Source organism: Protomyctophum parallelum (assembly GCF_964188405.1).
Source record: "Protomyctophum parallelum genome assembly, chromosome: 21".
NCBI lineage: Eukaryota > Metazoa > Chordata > Actinopteri > Myctophiformes > Myctophidae > Protomyctophum > Protomyctophum parallelum.
This window is the reverse complement of record NC_139713.1, coordinates 25457062-25479072: the sequence shown is the minus strand read 5'-3', so window position 1 is coordinate 25479072 and position 22011 is coordinate 25457062. Positions and strand designations below refer to the sequence as shown.

The 22011-nt window shown below is 42.1% G+C and overlaps 2 protein-coding genes across 2 annotated transcripts in view; both read right to left on the bottom strand.

Moving 5' to 3' along the window:
* slc12a2 (solute carrier family 12 member 2) overlaps window positions 1-3718 on the bottom strand; it is an 85349-nt gene extending 81631 nt beyond the window's left edge. Inside the window, exon 1 of the mRNA XM_083794221.1 lies at window positions 2562-3718. Coding sequence (XP_083650347.1) covers window positions 2562-3107 — 546 coding nt within the window. The 5' untranslated portion in view covers window positions 3108-3718. The remainder of the gene's footprint in view (window positions 1-2561) is intronic.
* Window positions 1-22011, bottom strand: part of LOC310879491 (kelch-like protein 23) — a 131300-nt gene that overhangs the window by 69985 nt on the left and 39304 nt on the right. The window lies entirely within an intron of this gene.

The following is a 22011-nucleotide window of genomic DNA, read 5'->3' as shown; positions in this document are numbered from 1 at the left end:
ACCCCATTATATAACCCATTGTTAATGAGTGGGAGAGATCGACATGAGATACACAGAGATAAAAAGGGAGATACAGAGATGGAGAGAAAGAGAGAGTCACTTTATTGTACCCAAGAGGTAATGTGTCTTTGGCAGAGTGCTTTCAGTATGTCGGCTCGCATTAAAAAACACCAGACAAACACTATAAGCATATGATGCGATGTGTTTTAAAGGCGAAGTACATTGTTCCTGATTGTCAGTGTAGATTTACCACATGGCACTACACAGTGATGTGTATCTATATGCTGTCGCAACAGGTTGGACCATGATATGAAGCCACTTTGCCTTTTAACCACCGACTCAAACCCTAGCCTAGCGACTGGGGCAAAGATTTGGGGAACGTGGCTGATCTGAAAGCTCACAGCGTATTTTGACTGAGCTTGTAGATGGTCTATTTTCACCAAAGATATTGGTGTAGACAGAGGAAAAACTTAGCGGGCCTAAGTGTATATAGACCCCAAGGGGGGACTGTTGTCAACGAAGTATAATGGTTTTAAGTGGCTAAGAAAACTGGCTTTCAGATAAATCTCTACAAGCATCCACGTTTAATAAAATGGTTGGTAGTGAATTCTGTAAAAAAAAGCGACTAAAACATTTTCTACCTGAAGTGAAGGAAAATCACAGCATCACATCATATTCTTTCCTCAGCTCTGAGCCAAGAAGACATTGTAATAAGTTGGCCTTAAGCCCGGGATACTCTGACACAGGGTCTAGAATACAACACTGACCATTTCAACCAGCATCAAGTTACTAATCCACTTCTCAATCAATATAGTCGTGCTTCACTATGGACCTTAAAGGCTTTAGAGGTCATTGTGTTTTATTCTATAGATATTTAAAAAGAAAACGTACACATTTTTATAGCAGATAGAAGCCCGAAACAAATATATCGTTGCTGCTGTCACAGGCAGAAACCTCCCATGTCCATATTCTAACTGTTTTCTAAACTCGAAAACGTAGGGCAACAAAGGTTTGACATAATATGAAGTTTCCATCCAACAAACGACACTGTCGTCATTGTCAGACTCTCAACCTTTAAGTAGTGTGACCACAGTTCATTATCTTTCCTGGCAGATTCATAAACTCTAATAAAAGTATATAAAAAAATAAAGAAATAATCAATAGTCAATAGTAATTGGCTTTTGAGTGGTTCCTCAGGACTGAAAAGAATGGTTAGAGAAAGTCGATATGAAGTTATTAACCAACCGCAGTTACCGCACACGGCACACAGATTGTTATTGTAAATAATTTGACCATGAATCTTTTTTTTACGACTTCCCATGATGGGAGAGGAAGTGGGTGCGCCTTCACTGTCCTTCAGAGGGAGGGGGCTATGTGTGTGTGTGTGTGTGTGTGTGTGTGGGGGGGGGGGGGGACGGACCACATGCCATGTGAAAGACAACAATGTGTGTGTGTGCGACGCTGTGCGTGTGTACGGGACAAATAAAACAATGTATGGTCCTTGAACAAAAGGACGTCGGTCGCCATAGATACCCCCGTAAACAACACTCCCCTGACTGAAAGGTTGGCCCGCAAATAAAGTGGCAGGTCACATTTGGTGCATGTGTGCGTCTGTGGGAGTGTGTGGGAGTGTGTCAACATATCATTGTTATATTAAACACATGTTGTAATACAGCAGTGTTGTCTTTTCTTGCTTTTTATCACTTAAGCTTTATTTTTATACTTGCACAAATTGTAAAAAATAGCAAATATGAAACATAAAAAAAAGGTGTGAACAAAGGAGTTGTGCCCTTTCTGAAAAAGCTAATGGCTTTTTTTTTATACATTTTTTGTCTGCGTGTCACAGTATGATATCATGTCACAATATCACGGTGATGGTTAGCCCCTGTCGGGACCCTTGGTTACCTTTTCTGAATGTGGTACCGAGTCCGACGTCCCAAATACAGAAAAGGTAAACGAGTGTTCCGAAAGGGGCTAGGTGATGGTATGTGGTCAAAATATGGAATGATATTTGCCACTTAAGCCCTGACATCTCCATTAGGGGACAGATGCAAAAATGTTCAAATTAGCAGCTCTACAAGCTCACAGGGCCTCGTACTTCTACTATTGTCGAAATAGCCAAGTATAAAATAGGGCTTTAAGTGGTAATTATGAGAAACCGGGTGATCAATATAAGGATCACTGGTGCTCAAGGTCAGGTCTGGCCACCAGGAGGTAGAAGAACGGGTCTGCGACTCGGAGAGACTGAGAATCTTTAGTGAAAAGTCCCAAAGGATGAAATACCGTTCCAATGTGTACACTCTCATAGTTGTTACAGACCCGCCGACCGGTAAAGGTCCTTTTGGGGTCACGGTCCAAAAGAACCCTTACTAAAAGGACCCTTACCCGCCCTGATGGTGTCCAAAAGGACCCTTACCGACCCTGATGGTGTATCGGACCAGGCGGTGAGAAACCGTGATCAAGGAGGAGGTGATGCCCGGCCACCACCAGGCTGTCGCATCATCCCGACGCGTGCGTGCGGGTGGGGCGTGTGCATGTGCGTGCGTGGGTGTCTCACTCACCTTGTCCAGCTCGTCGTGGAGCTCGCTCAACGTGGGCCGGATCAGCTTCTCGCCGAGCGGCGCCGCCGTCTGCCGGTAGAAGTCGATGTTGGGCACGGCATCGATGGTGTTGTGGCCGAACGTGCGCAAGTAGTAGGTGTTGGTGTGCGTGTCGTAGTGGTAGTGGTGCTGGTGACCGCCCGCCGTGGACGAGTGCAGCGACGTCTCGCTCATCACCGTGTCCCCGTTGCCCTGCACATCGGCCGAGGAGGGGGTCTGGGGCGCCTCCTCGGCGTCGCCCGCCGCGAAGTTCACCACCCTGAAGCGGCCCTTCGCCTCCTCCGCTGCGGCGGCGGAGCTCGACACGTCGGAGGAGGACACGGCGGGACTACCAGCAGCTGCTGCCGCGGCGGCTGCTGCGGCGGCCGCGTCGGGCACAATGTCTACCTGGAAGCGGCTCTGGCTGGGCGTGGGGTGAAGGGCCGGAGCCGGGGGGTCTGTAGTGGTGTCGAGGAGGGCCGTGGCCGTGGCCGTGGCGGCGGTCTCCTTCGTCTCCGTGTCGGACATTGTGGTTCACACACTATTCCCGAATATCAGTGACTGAGACACAAAAACTTCCGCGTGCTGTTCGTTCTCCCAAAGTAACCCGGCTGCTGCTTCCCGGACACGCGCACCAGTCACGCACACATACATACACACACACACACACACACACGCAACGCTCACACTCTCAAACGTCTCTCGCTCCCTGTCTGAAGTTGTTCCCTCGGCGTAGCTCCACTCCGCTCCGGGGTTTAGCTCTGGAGGTTTTATAAAATGGAAGAAGCACCGCCCTGGTCCGTTCGGTGTATCCGCTGCCTGGAGCCTGTTGGCGGGGTGGAAGGGGGAGCATCCACACCGCGGCGGCGGAGGTCTGGATCTCTCTCTCCGGGTAGAAAAAAACAAAGTCCCACTCCCCCAAAAGAACGAACGAACGACCGCCTTTTTTGTCCTCGGGTCGTTTTCAATGAATGTGATCCTTTTTGAGAAGAAGTGGGGATGATGATGACACTACACATACACACATGTACAGAGACAGGATGCCGTGCTCGCTGCTGTCTGTCTGTGTGATCTGATGGATGTTTGTTCCTCCTAGCTTCTCCCTCGCACGCACGCACACACCACCCGTCCGTCCGCAGCACAGCTTCTTTAAAGCAGGATGGGCGGAGACCAGTGTTGCCAGGTTTTTGCGAGAGAAATAAGCATGATCAGGTCTATGAAAAGAAGCCACCACTCCACAAATTAGCAATTAAATCTAGTATTTAAAATCTTTGGGGATTCACTTTTTTTTTTAATATATATAAAAATACATTATTTAACCACACTTTTTTTTCTCTCTCTGTCTCTCGCTCTCTCTTTCAGATGGGGGTCCGTTTGGACTTTGGATAATGAGATACATATATTAATTTGGGGTTCCTTGACCTTGACATTAAAATGTTTGAGAACCACTGGTTTAAACAACATTTAGGAAACAAGCCTAAATAATAATCAACTGCACTTTTATCTAAAAAACTGAAACCCGCATACCAATATTCTTAAAGCCCTAAGTCGCTTATAATAAGCGGACATGGCAACATTGGCGGAGACTCAGCTCTTCTCGCGAGAGGTGTGTGTGTGGGGGGGGGGGGTATTGGGGGCCACCATCATCGCCCCACCCCTTCCCAAAAAGAGTCAGGTGCTGACGTCACCCAATGCTGTTGTCGCCATCACTTTTTTTAATGGCACTGACGCATGGTGATGCCTTTACATATGTACATTGACGTGTTTCTAAAGTTGTATTGTGTTCATAAAGAGAGCGAGAAAAAACAAACTTACAAAGACTTGGTGCAGTATATGCAGACAATGCAGCATAATATGCAGCAAAACTATTTCTGACCAAACATTTGGTGTTTTTTCTTACCAATATTATATAATTAGTTGTATTCCCACATGCAACATGCTATGATTAATAATATATGAAACAAGCTCAGAATTGTGTTTTTACAACCACAGAATGTTGACAACATGCTGCTTATTGTATATCGGTAAGTTATAACAAGTTTTCATTTGCAATTTGCATCACAATGAATCAATTGTATTACATAGAATCAATCCAACGCAAAACACCCATTATTAATAACCGTAAGATTTTAGATAACTGTCTCAAGATGCTGATTTTAGACGTTTAGATGTTTTGCGTTTGTCACACATGCAGTAATGTCCTGCATACACCTGTGACGGCCCTAGGGCCGCTGCTGCCATGGTGTGTGTGTGTGTGTGTGTGTGTGTGTGTGTGTGTGTGTGTGTGTGTGTGTGTGTGTGTGTGTGTGTGTGTGTGTGTGTGTGTGTGGCTATAGGATTCCTACCGTAGTATCTGTAGCACTTGCTCTAGCCTCGATGACCTTGCAGCTGCAGGCGTATGCAAAGGCTAAAATATGTAATTTAGATAGGTCTCCACGTACTTGTACAATGCAGCTTTCTGGACCTACTGAAGTGCAGTGAGGATTGGAAAAGTACACAAATGTTTTACTTAAATTAAGTGAAAGTATCAATACTGCAATTTAGAAGTACCCTGTAAGTAAAAGCCTGGAATTCAATTTTTTTCTTAAATGTTTTATCCCACAATTTTGTAACCCATTTTTTCACCCAGTGTCAATTATCTAATCTAATCTAATCTAATCTCCTGAGTAAAAGTATTGACATCAAAATGTACTTAAAGTAACAAAGTAGAAAGTGGTCATTATGCAGAAGGTCCCATTTCACAAGTTTTCAAATTAAAAATATTCTTTATACAAATAAGCATGACAATAAAATACTGCTTAATACAATTTTAAAGGATAAAACACAAAGTGTAGGATTTATTCCCATTGTGGTGCTCAAAATAAAAACATTAATAGCCTATCATATACTCAAGTATGATTGCGAACGCAGTGAGCCACTTACTATGAGACCCTGCTGCTCATGTCTGTGTCTGTCCCGCTGTGACACCACCCGCCCGCCACCAGAGGGCGCAGCTGTAGCACACACACACACACACAGGGCGCAGCTGTAGCACACACAAACACACACACACACACACACACACACACACACACACACACACACACACACACACAACCACACACACACGAGCTGCGTTCGCTTCCCGCGTTTGCGCGTCTTACTTGTAAATAAACCGATCTACAATTACCAATTACAGAGCGTTGGGAGCTTGTACATTGTCTATTTTTGAATTAGTGGAGTGAGTTTAACATCATTGAATGAAATGAATGCAATCAGATAGGACTTTGATGTATCGGCTGTCAAGGCCAGAAAGTAGTTTTTTTGTCACTCAGTAGTGGCATAACCCACATAAATTCCGGGTATGATGATGATGTGTACGCACATAGCCAAACACCTGTGTTGGTACCCAACATGGCAGGTGTAGGCCTACATAATTATGAAACTCATCAATTGGTCCGTGTTAAGGGGGAGAGAAGCTGCGGGCGGTGAGGGTGATAATTGTCACCGCACGCGCACGTTCTCCTACAGGCTGGGGTGGCACCTGTCAGCAGGGAGTGTTGGGTGAGAGTCCTCCCGGTGCATCTTCCCGGTGGGGGCTCCTCGCTGGCAGGTGAGTCGGTAGGATGCAACAGCAGTGGGATGCAACACACAAATTTATGTGGGGAGGAATCAGTAGAGATAGCGATTAAATTAGGGTCGGGATTAGAATAAAAAAAGTGCAATTGCTCTTCAACTGTCACAAAGAACTGCTGAAGACCCACCATTTTTTGTTAATACATGCTAATAATGGCAGTATAGGAGGCGCCTGGTCTTATCCAGAATGACTCATTGAGCAAACTTGGCTTTGCGTGTTCTGGCCCGGTTTTCTCGTGACTGGACTGGACGCACGGCAACAGCTGTGACCTTTCTATTATTAGACAGGCACTAGTGTAACCACCACCCAGTCAAAATGTCCACCTCATTCCTTCACACAACAGTTGGACAGACCACTGTAGTAGTGCTGCTGTAAACCCCCCACCCCCCTTCCCCCCGCCCTCAAGATCCAAGTCAGACCCGCCACTGTTCCAACTACCGCTAATCAACCAGGGCAATCTGTAATCCACTTAAATGCTCCTCCGAGTCCACTGGGAGCCCATTACTGGGAGTCCAGGCTGCCATGACACACACTTAGCTCAATTGCATAGCCCCCTGGTGGACAGGTTTGAGTAGTCTCGCATAGCCGGACGTTTTGATAGCTCAAAAATAATGTAAAGTTTCCAAAAGCTGGCCCAGGCCGTAGCGCAACGGTCTGGGCACCGGACTGGTAATCCAGTCGCAAGTGTGCCGCGGGTTCGACTCCCGGACCCGACACGGCCTTTACTGCATGTCATCCCCCCATCTCTCTCCCGTTTCCTGTCAGCCTACTGTCTGTCCCTTCAAAAATCAATAAAAGGCGTAAGCCGCAAAAAAATATCTTAAAAAAAAAAAAAAAAAATCCAAAAGCTATAAAGATATTTGAGCAAAAATGGTAAATGGCGCATTTGTATAGTGCTTTTATCCAAGGCGCATTACACTCTCACACACATTCATACACTGATAGTGGAGGAAACCATGCAATTAAGGCACCAACCTGCACATCGGGAGCAATTAGGGCTCAGACTCTTGCTCAAGACAAACTCTGGGGGAGCCCACAGGGATCAAACTGGGAACCTTGCGGTTGCCATCCCGCCGCTCTACCCCTGAGCACTGTCACACAAGCTGTGATACAAGCTCACACAAGACACACCAGCTCATTTTCGTTTATTTGACATGCAAGAAGTATAGGTAAATTATTCTCCTTCTACATCATGTCTTGAAGACACACAAAGACATTACATGATCCAACCAACCCTCCAACCCTTCCCAGTGGAATGCTGTCCACCCCTAGCACTCACCTCTTCCGACTCTGGGACTGCCCATAGATCCGAAGTGCATTAAATGCATTAAGGTTGGCGAACATGCATTAAGGTTGGCGAACATGTGCTGCTCCCGTGCTTGCGGTTATGTTTAGGTTAGAGTCTAGAGATAGGGTTAGTAATGCTCAAACTAACGGGAGGCCGAACCAATGACATGTTAACTTACACTAGCAGTGTCACCCTAGCAGTAGCACTCACCTCTCCTTGTATCCCTTGTTGGCACATTTTGGCAGATATACATGTCTATAACTATGCAGATAGATCTTATTCTTGGTCACTTGTTTTCATGCTTTTTGTTATTTAGAATCAGATCATACTTCAAGCACAAATCTATGGAATACTACATGTTGTTTAGACAGATGCTAGGTTCATTGTTTATCCGGTATCCTAGTTACTTTGTACTCACATGATTGTTGTTTACCTTGTTTATGCTTAAAGCTCTCATTTATTTCACACATGTAAGTGTGAGACAACACGTCGTGATGTGACACTTTGTGAGCTATAGTTAGTAGATCTGCTGCATATTTTCTTTGTTATGTTTTGCCTATGATGGACTTTATGACCTGCACAAACAGCCTGTTGCCAGGTTCACCAACTGGATGCTAAGCTAATTCAGCAAGAGAATGTATGAGAATGACTATTATATTATAGGTTAATTTCTCTCTCTCCACCTACAGTAAAGACAGTTGTAGAATACTGTACAAAATGTAATCCAACAACCAAGATCTTCTCTCATGGGGGTCACTGCCTGGCACAACATCTTTTGAAATGGGGCATCTTCTGCAGCTTAATACGAATCAATGTGGGAGTCCTTGAAAGCTTGAGAACCTCACAAACCCACAGTCAACGTTTTACTGTATATTGTTGTGTATGTTTATCACAGACCATCGTCAAATATTGGTGATGCTGCTTGTTAGGCATGCCAATGTTGAGCCCTGCAGGGGGGCATTCTTCACAGAGGAGCGGTTGTGTAGCCATTAACATACAGCAGAAAGCATCTTTACAAAGCATTCAGTGAAGTTGAAAGACCGAGCAGCACTGGAGAGTCGCTGAGCGAGCGGGGGGCATTTGGAAACAGGTTCCCATGCAGGTCAATTATCCAAGTATCAATACTGCAATATAGACATTCTCTGTTATAAGTAAAAGTCCAGAATTCAAAATGTACAAAAGTACAAAAGTATTGGTATCAAAAAGTCAAAGATTATGCAGAATGACCCATTTCAAATGTATACAAATGAAAATAGCAGATCTACAAGCTCTTCTAGATAATTTAGAAGAGCTAATTTCAAATGGCAGAAATGTATAGGGTTGAACTGGTTAATGTAAGTTTTGTTATATTAATCAAAATCTCCAAAGTAACTAGTAAATAAAGTTTTCAAATACATGTAGTGGAGTAAAAGTACAATATTTGGATCAGAGATAGTGGAGTTAGTAGAAGTAAAAGTATTGGAAATTGAAAAGTACAAATAACTCAAAACGGTACAGTATAGGCTGCTTTTTGATCCAGCATGTCTCTTAACCAGAGGGGATGTGGAAAGTAATCAAGTACATATGTACATACTGTAAGTTAATTGCATCTATACTTGCAATGTTTGGGGTAGTGGTACTTTATTTTACTCCACTACGTTTTAGATGTAGATATAGATGCTTCCAAATGATTGTAGATCTGTTGTTTTTGCTTGTTATTTTTGTCGTCTTTCCACCCGACAGAGACGCTATACTTCGACTGGTGTCCCCCAGGGGTTTATACTTGGCCCCCTCCTTTTTTATCCGCGCCACGTCAAATCTCTTCGCTGATAATAGCAGATCGCAATGCCACACATTGTGAGCTTGTAGAAGTTTCACAGTTTTTTTTTTAAATAGGGCTAAAGGTAATTGCTTAAAGTTTGCATTGCTCCCCCTCCTCCTGGTGTTAAGTTGACTGTAAGAAGATATGAGCGATAACAAGCTCGGACCTCTAACTGGGGTTATTTCTGTTGTGGTCACTTCGTTCTCACTTCCAACGTAAATCAGCAAAGTCTTCAAGTTGTCACTACGTTGAAACTGATCGCTACCAATCAGATGACAAATGTAGCGTCTCTGCAGCTCCGCTTTCAGCCCTGGTGTGACGCCCTGGTGAATAGACATTCGGTATTTGGCGTCTCGGTGGAGAAAGTTCATGTGTATATCAGCCATGCTAAGCTGCAGAGCTGGGTAGAGTAGTTAGAGTAACCAAAACACTATAGGGATATTGATTGAATTACTTTATCAGTCAGAAATGTAAACAACACGTGTCTTACGTGTACAGTAAGACATTAAGGCAAAAAGGATAACACAAAAAGTCCTGGGGACTTGCTCCCATATATGGTTAACAGTATACAATAATCATAATGTCATCAACAAATACAAACGCTAGGCCTATATATTTAATTGTACAAGGCCAATTTGGACTGTCAGATGTCAGGGCATTCCACATGTTGGTGGCGGAGTAGTATATTAAGAATTCTCTCATGTTCATGACTGTTATCCAGCATCATTTCTTGTCACCATACTTTAGTAAGTAAGAAAGAAATAAAGAAATAAAGAAATAAAGAAATAAAGAAATAAAGAAATAAAGAAATAAAGAAATAAAGAAATAAAGAAATAAAGAAATAAAGAAATAAAGAAAGAAAGACCATTACTGCATGAAAGGTAATCAACACATTTTACTATAAAAAACTAAACAAACATTGGCCAAATTGTAAAATGATATAGGCCTAAGAAAGTGGCCAAAATTGTGACAATAGGCAATCTTACAGATCAGCAATTGTCACAGTATTTATCTGTGGGACAGAGTCAAACAAAATGTAATGCCTCAACTCCTACAATTCCAAGTGCTTGTCAGGGTGGGGAGTCACCAGTTCAAATTTGTTTTAGTTTGGGGGGTCACGGCCTGAGTGTCTATAGTGAAACTTACTGAGTTACTTCATATAATTTCATACAGTCAGCTTTTGCCAGATATTTTGCATAGAGGGAAACTATACAGTATTCAGGGTTAAATAATCAGAACGTAATTGAAATGTCTAAAATGAAAAATTTGTGCTTTGAATGGACAAGCAAAGACTCTCTGAGAGAATTAAAGAAAATAAAATGTGCTATTACAAAGTAATGATGTAATAAAACTATAAAAGTACTAGGGCATGTAGCGAAAACATTTTTTTTTTTATTCCTTTACATTTGTCGAAAAATGTAAAATGTAGTGTTTATTCTTAAATGAATGAAAAAATAAACACCATGAAGACTAATAAAGTCACCCAGGAACCAGAGAATGAAAATGAAATGGATGTAATTGTAAAACATATATAAGAATGTGAGAATACATTTCCAATTTCCTGTTCCAAATGACAAAACCAATTGACCGCATGCATGAGGCTGATGTAGATCAGCCTCATTGGTCTTCATTACGATCAATCAGTGACAGTGGTTAGCTCACAGCACACAACTACTTTAGCATTGATCCATGTGCTCGTGCGCGCTCGCACACACACACACACACACACACACACACACACACACACACACACACACACACACACACACACACACACACACGTCACCGCAGTGAAAGGTCATTGGAAGGGAAATGATCGACATATCCTCTGAATATCTGCATTTTGAGCTGAAAAATGGCACGCAGCCATGCACACATCGTCTGAAATTATTTAAAGCAGCTGTGGTTGGTAACCAGAGAGATAGGCCCTTATAGATCTTCAACTCTTGAGAGCGTAAAATGGTTACTATGACAATGCATGAATGCAGAGCTATTTAACACATCACAGAGTATAACCAAGCAAACCAAACAACATGAACGTAAGCAAAACAAATAAAGAAACCCAGATAAGGCGAGTCTATAAGCGTGTCGAGAAGATTAGAGAGTTAAACCGGTGTGACCATGGCAGGAAAAGTGAGCAGGTTTTGATAGTGTCAGTGGTGGAAAGTAGGCTACATTTACTCAAGTACTGTACTTAAGTACAATTTTGAGGTATTTATAGTACTCGAGTATTTCCTATTTTATATACTTTTACTTCCAATCCACTACATCTCAGAGGCAAATATTGTATTTTCACTCCACTATATTTATTTGAAAACTTTAGTTACTAGTTACTTTATAGATTTTGACTATTATTACAAAACATATATTAACCACTTCAGCCCTATATACATTTCGGCCATTTGAATAGCCGATCTACAAGCTCACAATGTGTCACATTGAGAACTTGTAGATCTGCTATTTTCAAAATATTAACACATAACACATGAAAGAATGCACAAAAAGTGCACAAAGACCTGCACACCGTCTACACTTAAATAAGCTCACTTTTATGTTCTAATTGTAGACAGTGTGCAGGTCTTTGTGCACTTTTTTAAATACATACTTGAAATAGGACATTCTGCATAATGATTACCTTTGTACTTTTACTCAAGTACATTTTGAATTCCAGACTTTTACTTGTAACAGAGTTTCTCTATTGCAGTATTGATACTTTTACTTAAAGGGATATTTCACTTTCAAAGAAACTTTTGGTCATTTTATCGTCTACTATACTCAGGCTTATGTGAACACCCCAGACAGTTTTTAATTTGCTCGATTCAGTATTTAGATATTTGATATTCATTTTAGCTGCCCCACCCCCTTCCTATAAAAAAACCCATTATAACCTTTTTTCTGGTGACTCATACTGCCCTCCTAATACATGGCCCGCCAGACAGAAGGTGTGTCTAAGGTTGCGATGGAAGGTAAGGTTGTGGAGCATCTAGTTGAGTTGATGTGTCATCAACATTTGGTTTGTTGTGACCATACCGCTGGCCTTTTCACTTCAGCAGGGCGCCGTGACTTTCACAGGCAGACCCAACTGTCCTCACCAGTGCTCAAGGTGACGCTTTAACTGCCTGGCTCTTGTACGGTGGCCAGTCAGTCAGTCTGTCTGTCTGACTGTCTGTCTGTCTGTCTTGTCTGTCTGTCGGGGCCAATCACATTTTAAAAAGGTGGTGTAACTGCTTTCATGGCTGTAATATGGGAATGTTATTGCTTTTGTACCTTCTTGCTTCTTGCATGTCCTTTTTGTAAATTGATTGTTTTTTACTAGGTAGATATTTGTATAGACAGTAGAAAGGCCTAGTCAGGGACTGGGGTCGCAAATTAGCTTCGGCTATAAACCCCATATATACGTACACAATGCAACGGTTTCATGTTTTTATAACTTGGTAGATTGCTTTTTGTATTGTCCCTGTCAAATAACCCTCATATTGTGAATACATTCTCTACTAAGTAGAGTAAATGTCCGGAATTCAAAATGTACTTGAGTAAAAGTACAAAAGTATTGGCATCAAAATGTACTTAAAGCACTAAAAGTAGGAAGTATACATTGTGCAAAATGTCTCTTTTCAAACTTTAAAATGTATTTGCAAATAGCTGATCTACAAGCTCACAATGCGTCCAGTCAACAAAGTATATAGGGGTCATCATCGTCATGTTGGCTTGCGGTGGACACACAGACATATGAGCGAACAATTCTATTACCAGAAACACAAAGAGATAGCAGCCCTGAATGACCATAACAGGTCTGTAACTCTTAAGAGTGTACAAATGGAACCAACGGATCCATTTGGTTCCATTTGTACACTCTCAGAGATATGGGGGTCCTTGAAAATAAAATGTTTACGTATGTACGTACAAAGTGTACGTACATATTGATGACCCATGGGTCCATGTATGTACATATTGATGACCCATGGGTTCAAGACAAAGTGATACAAAATAAATCGTCACAGTACACCCATTATGTTCAGAGATGAACGACATCGCCACATGAATGGCTACAGTTTTGTTTTCCTCGTTAGATTTAACGTACTGTATGTGTGGCTGAGCTCTTCAGAACAGCACAGGGTCAGTTTTATGAGGTGTGTGTAAACCTCTTCACTCTTGCTAGGCCAGAGGAGGACGGCGCGAACACAAAGCAAGAGGGTTGCCATGATGCCATCACAGATCAGAGATGCAGGTGAAAATATTTAGACCCACTCGTAGCGAGCTGCAGGAGAAGAAAAAAATAATCTTGCACATGCATTGCAGATGTGACGTGGCCTGTGAGTGGCTTCAGTGTTGTACAGCATCAAATGACTACATGGATGCAGATATAAATATAATATTTATAGAATAGAAACTGTGAGACAGCATGGCACTCTCTAATCGGTGAATAGCGTTGACTCAATAAACACAGTTAAACCGACAGGCCTGGACTGGATTGGCCGCTTGACACAGATCACACAGATCTACAAGCTCACAACACGTCGCATCGCGACACACTGTAGAGCTTGTAGATCTTGTAGCTTGTAGATCGGCTATTTATATAGGATTAAGTGCTCAAAGTGTCGCATCTTTTGGGCTTGTTTTCATAGACCTGGTTGCTAATTTCCAGTGTTGGGCAGTAACAAGTTACTTTTATTATAGTACTGTAATATTATTACAGGTATTACTCTGCCCAAACTGTAACATTATACCATATTATGTAAATAAAATAAAAAAAAATAGTACAGATTACATATTACTCAGGTTTTTGTTACTTTATTTTATAGGTTTTTTTGGCTGATTGGTGACTCTTATTGAAAACAAATGTTGTTACTTGCGCAAGCAGAGCGCGCAAGTAATAATTTCGCCCGGCTCGTATGCACTGTCCCAGCCAACCCGTCACTTTTGATGCGTATGCACCGTCCCAGCAAATTGTGCCTGATTTGCTGGGACGAGATTACATGGTGTGTATATGTATAACTAGCTCTCAATGATGACATAAGAAATATGTGGATTAAAGGACCCAATGCCAGAGTGTAATTGGTTTTCGATGGTGACGTAATGACGATATGTTTTAGTGTTGGGAGGATTAAAGGTAATGCTCCTGTGTATACATGTATGTAATCTGGCACCACTGCCGTATCAGGCACAATTTGCTGGGATGGTGCATACGCATCAAAAGTGACAGTTTATAACGGTCAAAAGTACTTGCGCGCTCTGCTTGCGCACTAGTTGGCCATTTATGGCCTACTAGTGTGCAACAAGCAAGTATGCACTCGACAGAGTGCAGTTCTAGTTATTAATGTTATGTTATTAATACAAAAAAAATATTAAGTTCTAAAAGGAGCTGGCTAAACAGATTTTGTTGCTGTACATCCTTATTTTTGCGGGTGGTGGGAAAAAGTAATATAATATACTGTAGTATAATCTATTACTCTTGATTCCAAGTAATAAGTAATATAAGTAGGCCTAATCTAATATTATTACGTTTTTAAGGAGTAATATGTAATAAGTAACATATTACTCTCCTGAGTAATATTGCCCAACACTGCTTATTTCTCTTGGTGAAATCTGGCAACCGCTGGCAGGCAGATGTTTGACTATAGGTCAACTTCTCAGAAGGTGTAAGCAGCAGCCAGCCACACTTACACACCACATTCTGAAAGCCCCAGAAAGATAATCAGGCTGCAAGCTCACCGCGCCCTGTGAAGAGACGCGCACTGTCAAGAAGATGCGCCACGCCGTGCACATGTGATCTCTCTGACAAGAATTACTACTACTCCCTTTTTGGTTTTACGCCAGGGAAAAACAGCAGTTAACACAATGTAGAAAGTACCCCAACAAATAGTCATTATGCAGAATGGTACTAGACCTGTGCCTGTAGACCATCGGCCTACTTGGGAACGATCCAAGTTGGGAACCTAATATGCAATACCCGTTGTCATAGCACCCGTTTTAATCATCTGTCTGTGTCCCATATGGAGATCTCTGTATCCGTCTTAGTACTCCCTGCAGACAATAGCGTCACGAAGATGCAAGATGCAGCTCAGAGCAGACTTCTCTTCCAGGTTTTTAAATAGCTGGTGGATGGAAATAAAGCTTGCAGCTGTGCGCGAGCATCATTTCCAAATGTCCAACACCTACACACTAAAACTCTCACCGTTCATTTATCCATTTGTATACATTTTCTGTACAAATTAAATCACATGGACCCAGTTTTTGTTGTTGTTGAAAAGTAATCTTTATATTCTTATAGGCCTACTAATGAATGTTTTGACCCGACAAACCTGACAAACCTGACAAACCTCCCAAAACAAACTAATCTGACTACCCATATCCTTTCAACCCATTTTGCTAGCCTAGGTTGGCTCCGGGTAGAAGACAGAATTACACAATTGAAAGTGGGATTGACATTCAAAATGGCAATGCAATTGCAATACCTGACTAATTACCTAAAAAAAGTGAGCGACACCCACAGCCACAATTAGGGAGAAAAAAACACGATCTGGTACCACCCACTTACCTTTTTGGGTACATTCTCCTTCTACAGCAGTCACCCAAGTGTGGAAACCCCTGACCCATCTCTCAAAGAATGCAAATCAATTACTTTAAAACAGGCCTGAAAATCCACCTTTCAGTAGGCCAAAGGGAGAGGAAATACCGGTAATCACTTCCACTATACTGTACATATAGTGTTTTATATTTTGTGATGACATCGAATTGTTGTAATTTTTCATGTCATATTTATGAATGCACACACACACACACACACACACACACACACACACACACACACACACACACACACACACACACAGTTGCCTGTAGTGATACTAGCACAGTGGAGATATCCTTTGTCCAATGGAGTGTTTGTTGTGAGCGTCAACACACACGCACTGTTGCACACGCACACGCACACGCACACACACACACACACACACACACACACACACACACACACACACACACACACACACACACACACACACACACACACACACACACACACACACACACACACACACACACACACACACACACACACACACACACACACACACACACACACACCGCCTGCATTTAGACTTGACAGCTGGAGCATGGGAGTGATGATAATTGCTGTAATTACAGTAAACATTAACAACCGTGTCAATGTTGACGGTTGCATCATGATGCCGATGCCGCGTAGCGTAGATAGGCCCACGTTTGTCGTGCTCCGAAATATCAAAACGAAAAAGACCCGCAACACCCCAACGTTCCGCCCCGCTGAGCGCCATCACCTAGCCGTGTCACGTCAACAAAGGGCAGGCCTTGGAGAGCCGCAACACCGTCAGGGCCGCGTACAAACCACACCTGACCACAGGGGTCAACCTTAAAACCCTTTACTCAAGGCAATGTTGAGTATTTCTACATTTACAATTTACACTTACGACTTACAGTAAAGAACAAAATTCATGGTAATACATAAAATACATAAAAATAGTAGTATATAATACAATATGAATTATGCATATATACTATATAGTGCTGTCTCTGGCCTGTTATAGCGCCACCAACAGGTGGATATTTGCAAAACGCACAAAATACCTCAAATCATCCAATTGCCATCAAAGGCGTAAGAACAAATGGCACCCTTTTCACATTGGCCTATTATAGCGGCCCCAGGAGGCCACAACCTGACCTGGTGCCCCGATTATAATAGTAATTATTATTTTAATAATAATAATTATTATATAATAATATTTTTCTTTTAATTGAACGGAAACGGTTAAAATTATTATAGTTTTTATGTTTTTATGTGGCCACACCCACCAGTATAGAGGGTATGCGCATGCATGAAGTGAGTTGCAAATCGAGTGGCAAAGTGAGTTTAATGTTAATGCAATCAGTTAAGACTTTTGGATGTATGGGCTGTCATGTCCAGAAAGTAGTTTTTGTGCCTGTCAGTAGGCGTTCCCGCATACGTCCGAGTATGATAAGGCTTTCAGCTTTCAGGAAGAACAAATATACACAGGGAAGACGTATTTGACTAGTATAACCACACCCAGGGGTCTAATAGAGCATACATGGGCAACTGGCGGCACAGGGGCCACATGTGGCCCCCACCACCCGGCCCACAGGTTAATATTGGAATACTGATATAGTATTGATTTCAGCTTACAATTCAAAACAGGCCAACATGACCCGCTGTAATTACTCCAGTCTATATTAGTAGCTAAATGACTAGTATTACTTGTGTGTGTGTGTGTGTGTGTGTGTGTGTGTGTGTGTGTGTGTGTGTGTGTGTGTGTGTGTGTGTTTGTTTGTTTTAATGTCTGTATTTAATGTTTGTATTTAAGTTCATAAAGTTATAACTAAATGCATTTGAAATTAAATAAAAAGTCTACAAGCTTTACTACTTTTGTGTGGCACAGAATGACAAAGTAGGGCATTCATTTAAGAAATTTGTATTGATACTAAAACATGCGAGTACTTTTTCCACCACTGCCTATGAGACACTGAAAGATGGATGCACAAGAAACCGCCTCTCCTCTCCTCTCCACTGCTGCTACAGCACAGAACAATGACTCACCCATGCAGCTGAGGGCTACAGTGACAGCTGAGCAGGACTTGGAACATGATTCATGAACCAACATTCAGAGTGAAAAGTAAACCTTCAGGGACCATTCTAGAGTAGTAGTGGTTCTCAAACTTAGGAACCAAGTTTTATGTAATATAGACCACGGACCCCCAGAACTCAGAGAGCGTACAAAATGGAACCAAATGTCTATTGGTTCCGTTATACGCTCTCGAAGTTACAGACCTGCAAGGGTCCATTTTGGTTCCTAATAACTATCAGTTTATCTGGGGGGCAGTGGTGGCCCCCTATAGGACCCACGCACATGCCCAAAATAACTATGGCAGGTTGAAAGTGGAAGTGGAGTCTTTTTTCCATTTGCTGAAAAGTATTGTATTATTATTTTTTACAAATTTTATCCCACGGTTTTGTAACCCATTTTCCCCCCGGTGCCAATTGCCTATAAACTGTAATCTTGGGCGCTATACTCTCCCTCTGCCAATCTGGAGAGACTCGACTGAGCTCATGCTTCCTTCAATGCATGAGGAGTGAGCAGGCCGCTTCTTCTTATCATGGAAGGAACACGTTATTCCAACCGGTTCCTTCTTTCCCCTCCGTCTGGCGCCCCGCCCCGGCTGGCCAGGGGGAGGCATGATGTTGAATTTCCTGACAGGACGACATGGTTGTATGCAGGTGGAAAGCCTTGGTGACGCGTGGGGTTGATTTTGACAGCACATTTTTATGTAGTTATTAGTCATAGTCTTTTGAAAATCCATTACGTTTTAGTCATAGTTTAGTCATTGAAATGAAATGTATAGGTTTCAGTTTAGTTTTAGTTTACTTTAATATCATGAGCTTTTTTTCAACTAAATCTACAGTTGATTTTGTCGACTAAAATGTACTTATTGGCGGTTCCTTGATGGCGTCATAATGCCTGATTTTACAAAAACAATCGTCAAAATCAACCCTACTGAGGCGCGAGGTTAATCACAACCAGTGGTGTACACTTACTTAAGTACGGTAGGTCTACTTAAGTACAATTTTGAGGTATTATTTCTTTACTTGAGTATTTCCAATTTCCAGTACTTTTACTTCTACTCCACTACATTTCAGAGGCAAATATAGTACTTTTTTTTTTTTTTTTTTTTTTTTTTTGCGGCTTACGCCTTTTATTGATTTTTGAAGGGACAGACAGTAGGCTGACAGGAAACGGGAGAGAGATGGGGGGATGACATGCAGTAAAGGCCGTGTCGGGTCCGGGAGTCGAACCCGCGGCACACTGCGACTGGATTACCAGTCCGGTGCCCAGACCGTTACGCTACGGCCTGGGCCAATATAGTACTTTTTTACTCCACCGACCAGTACAAGTATTTGAAATCTTTAGTTACTAGTTACTTTGTAGATTTTGATTATCACTTTTGCTCAAGTACAAAATGTGAGTAGCCTACTTTTTCCACCACTGACTGCACAGTACACAGGTCACTGTGACCCTTTTTCCACCACTGACTGCACAGTACACAGGTCACTGTGACCCTTGCACGGACACCCAGAGGAAGTGACATAGTAGAGACTCACGCACATCCTGCATCCTGCTGCTACCTGCTCTGCTTTCATTCTGTGTGCTGGAAGATCACACATCAAAGCCTATTGTTCTGCCGCACCGCGTAACACTAATATTTAACCCGTTTAGACCCCAGACCAGATTCTACAAATGTCTTCTAAATCCTGACAGTTTTCTGAAAAACAAATCAGTGGTGCTCAAACTTTTTCATGTCAAGAACCCCCAGAATGATCTGTATTTGGCCGCTAACCCACCCCCCCCCCCCATCTGAAAATATGTTGTTCCAGGGACCCCTCAGAAGCAAATATTTGAGTTAAAAACATTCGCTGTGAAAGAATATATATTTAACGATTTGCACACATTTTCACGATTTTTCAAAAATAGCAGATCTACAAGCTCGTAGCACGGCTATTAACTAGTATATCTGCTCATTTTCAACAAAGTATAAAATAATACTTAAAATGTGTTCCAGGTCTTAACAAACAGCTCATGGCCAGCTCAGTGGCCTTCGTGGTTTGAGTGTCCGCCTTATGGTTAGAGTGTTCATAGATCGGCTATTTACAGCATGCAACCAAGTGTACAATCTGCCATTATGACAAAATACATTTTCGCTGCCAAAATCAACTGTAGATTTAGTTGACTAAAATCTTACAAATTACAATATTTTGTCGACTAAATCTAGTAAGTAGTAAGCCTTTCTGAGCCATAAGACCCATGGGGCAGGAGACTATATATCCTGTTTCTGTAGCATGAGGCAGCTTGATGTACAAGTACACCCCCTGAACATGACGCTAGTATGTCCAATCCAACCCTTGATGCTGAGTGCCAAGCAGGGAGGCACTGGGTCCCCTTTTTCCAGAGTCTTTGGTATGACCCGGCCGGGATCAAACTCCGACCTTCCAGTCTCAGGACGGACACTCTAACCACAAGGTCACTGAACTGGTCAACATTTCAGTTGACTAAAATATTACTAAAACTAAATACAATTTTACTCAAAAGACTATGACTAAAACAATCAAAATTGTGTTTGTTCAGCGGCCGGAAATGAGGCCCCCATTGTGTTTGTGTAGCGCACCAATAGCTGATAGGCACACATGGTTGGGATGGTCTTAACGTGAATCCATGTGGAAGTGCCATGCATTCCTCATTCCATGCGGTATGTTATGACAGCTTCAAGCACACCGCAGCTCGTCTCACAAGACGTTACATTGGCATGCAACTACAAGTACCTTTACTCAAGTACAGTTTTGAGGTACTTTTACTTTATCTGGGCATTTCCATTTTTGCCAGCTGCTTGAAAAGCGGCTGGACAACATGTTTGTTCACCTATCTCGACCGTAGTAGCGTCCTAGTGGAAACTTTTTCATCATTGGCTGCCTGAATCTAAGACAATGGGAGACCGATAAACCCCATAGTCTTTTCATTTCATACCACAATTTCTGTGTTAGCCGATACCGATACAGTTGATTTTGTCGACAAAAATGTATTTTGGTGGTTTTTAGACTTGACTGCATGCTGAAAAGAGCCGATCTACAAACTCTGCTATTTAAAATGACTCGTCTTTTAGTTCTACTGGATCTCTTTTCCACTAGTCCCTCCCTAACATCTACGTCTAGTTTTTATTTGTTGACGCAATTGTAAATATATTTAGTCTTAGTTTTAGTCATCATACTGTAGCTTCGTTTTTATTTCGTTTTGGGGAAAAAAGGTAGTCGACGAACATTGTCATATAGTTTTAAGGCCTATTCAATTCATACAACGTCACACCGTGGTTGTAATGTAAGCAACTCACAAATGTCTCTGTTTTTACTAACCATATCACCATATCACCTAAAACTGGAGTATGAATAGGTCTCCAGTCGACGGACGCTTCCTGGCAGTAGACCTGTGTTATGATCTTAATCTGTTATGTTGTTACCATTTACTGTTGCACCTTCACCTCCTCTCACAGACTTTAATCTCACCAAGGATGGAACCTGAAGCCACTTATTCGTGGCACACACACACAGGCGCAGGCGCGCGCACGCACGCACGCACACACACACACACACACACACACAAACGTAAAATAACAGCCTGGTTGCCAGTGGTGGAAGAATTACTCTAATGTTTTGCTTAAATAAAAGTATCAATAACGCAATGTAGAAACACTGTATTGGCATCAAAATGTAGCCTACTTAAAGTGCCATGCAAGTAGAAAGTACTAATTATGCAGAATGTCCAGATCTGCTATTTTCAATCGAAATATATAGGCCCAGGGCAAAATTGGTTACCGTATGTCTTGTAATAATAAATTGTAATAATAATCTAAATCTACAAAGTAACTAGTTGTTAACTAAAGTTTTCAAATAAATATAGTGGAGTAAAAGTACAATATTTGTATCCGAGATATAGTGGAGTAGAAGTAAGGATCTCATGCCTGTGATGTGGATGACAGTGGTTCTCAAAGAGGGGGTCAGGGTTTAGGAATTGCAATTCTGCCACCTTGTGGTGGTAATAGTTACAGGATTAAGGCCTGTTCAGAGGAGTTGGAAATGAACCTCAGCTTGCTGATGAAGATCTACTGATCAAATCAATGAAATGATTTGGCAAAC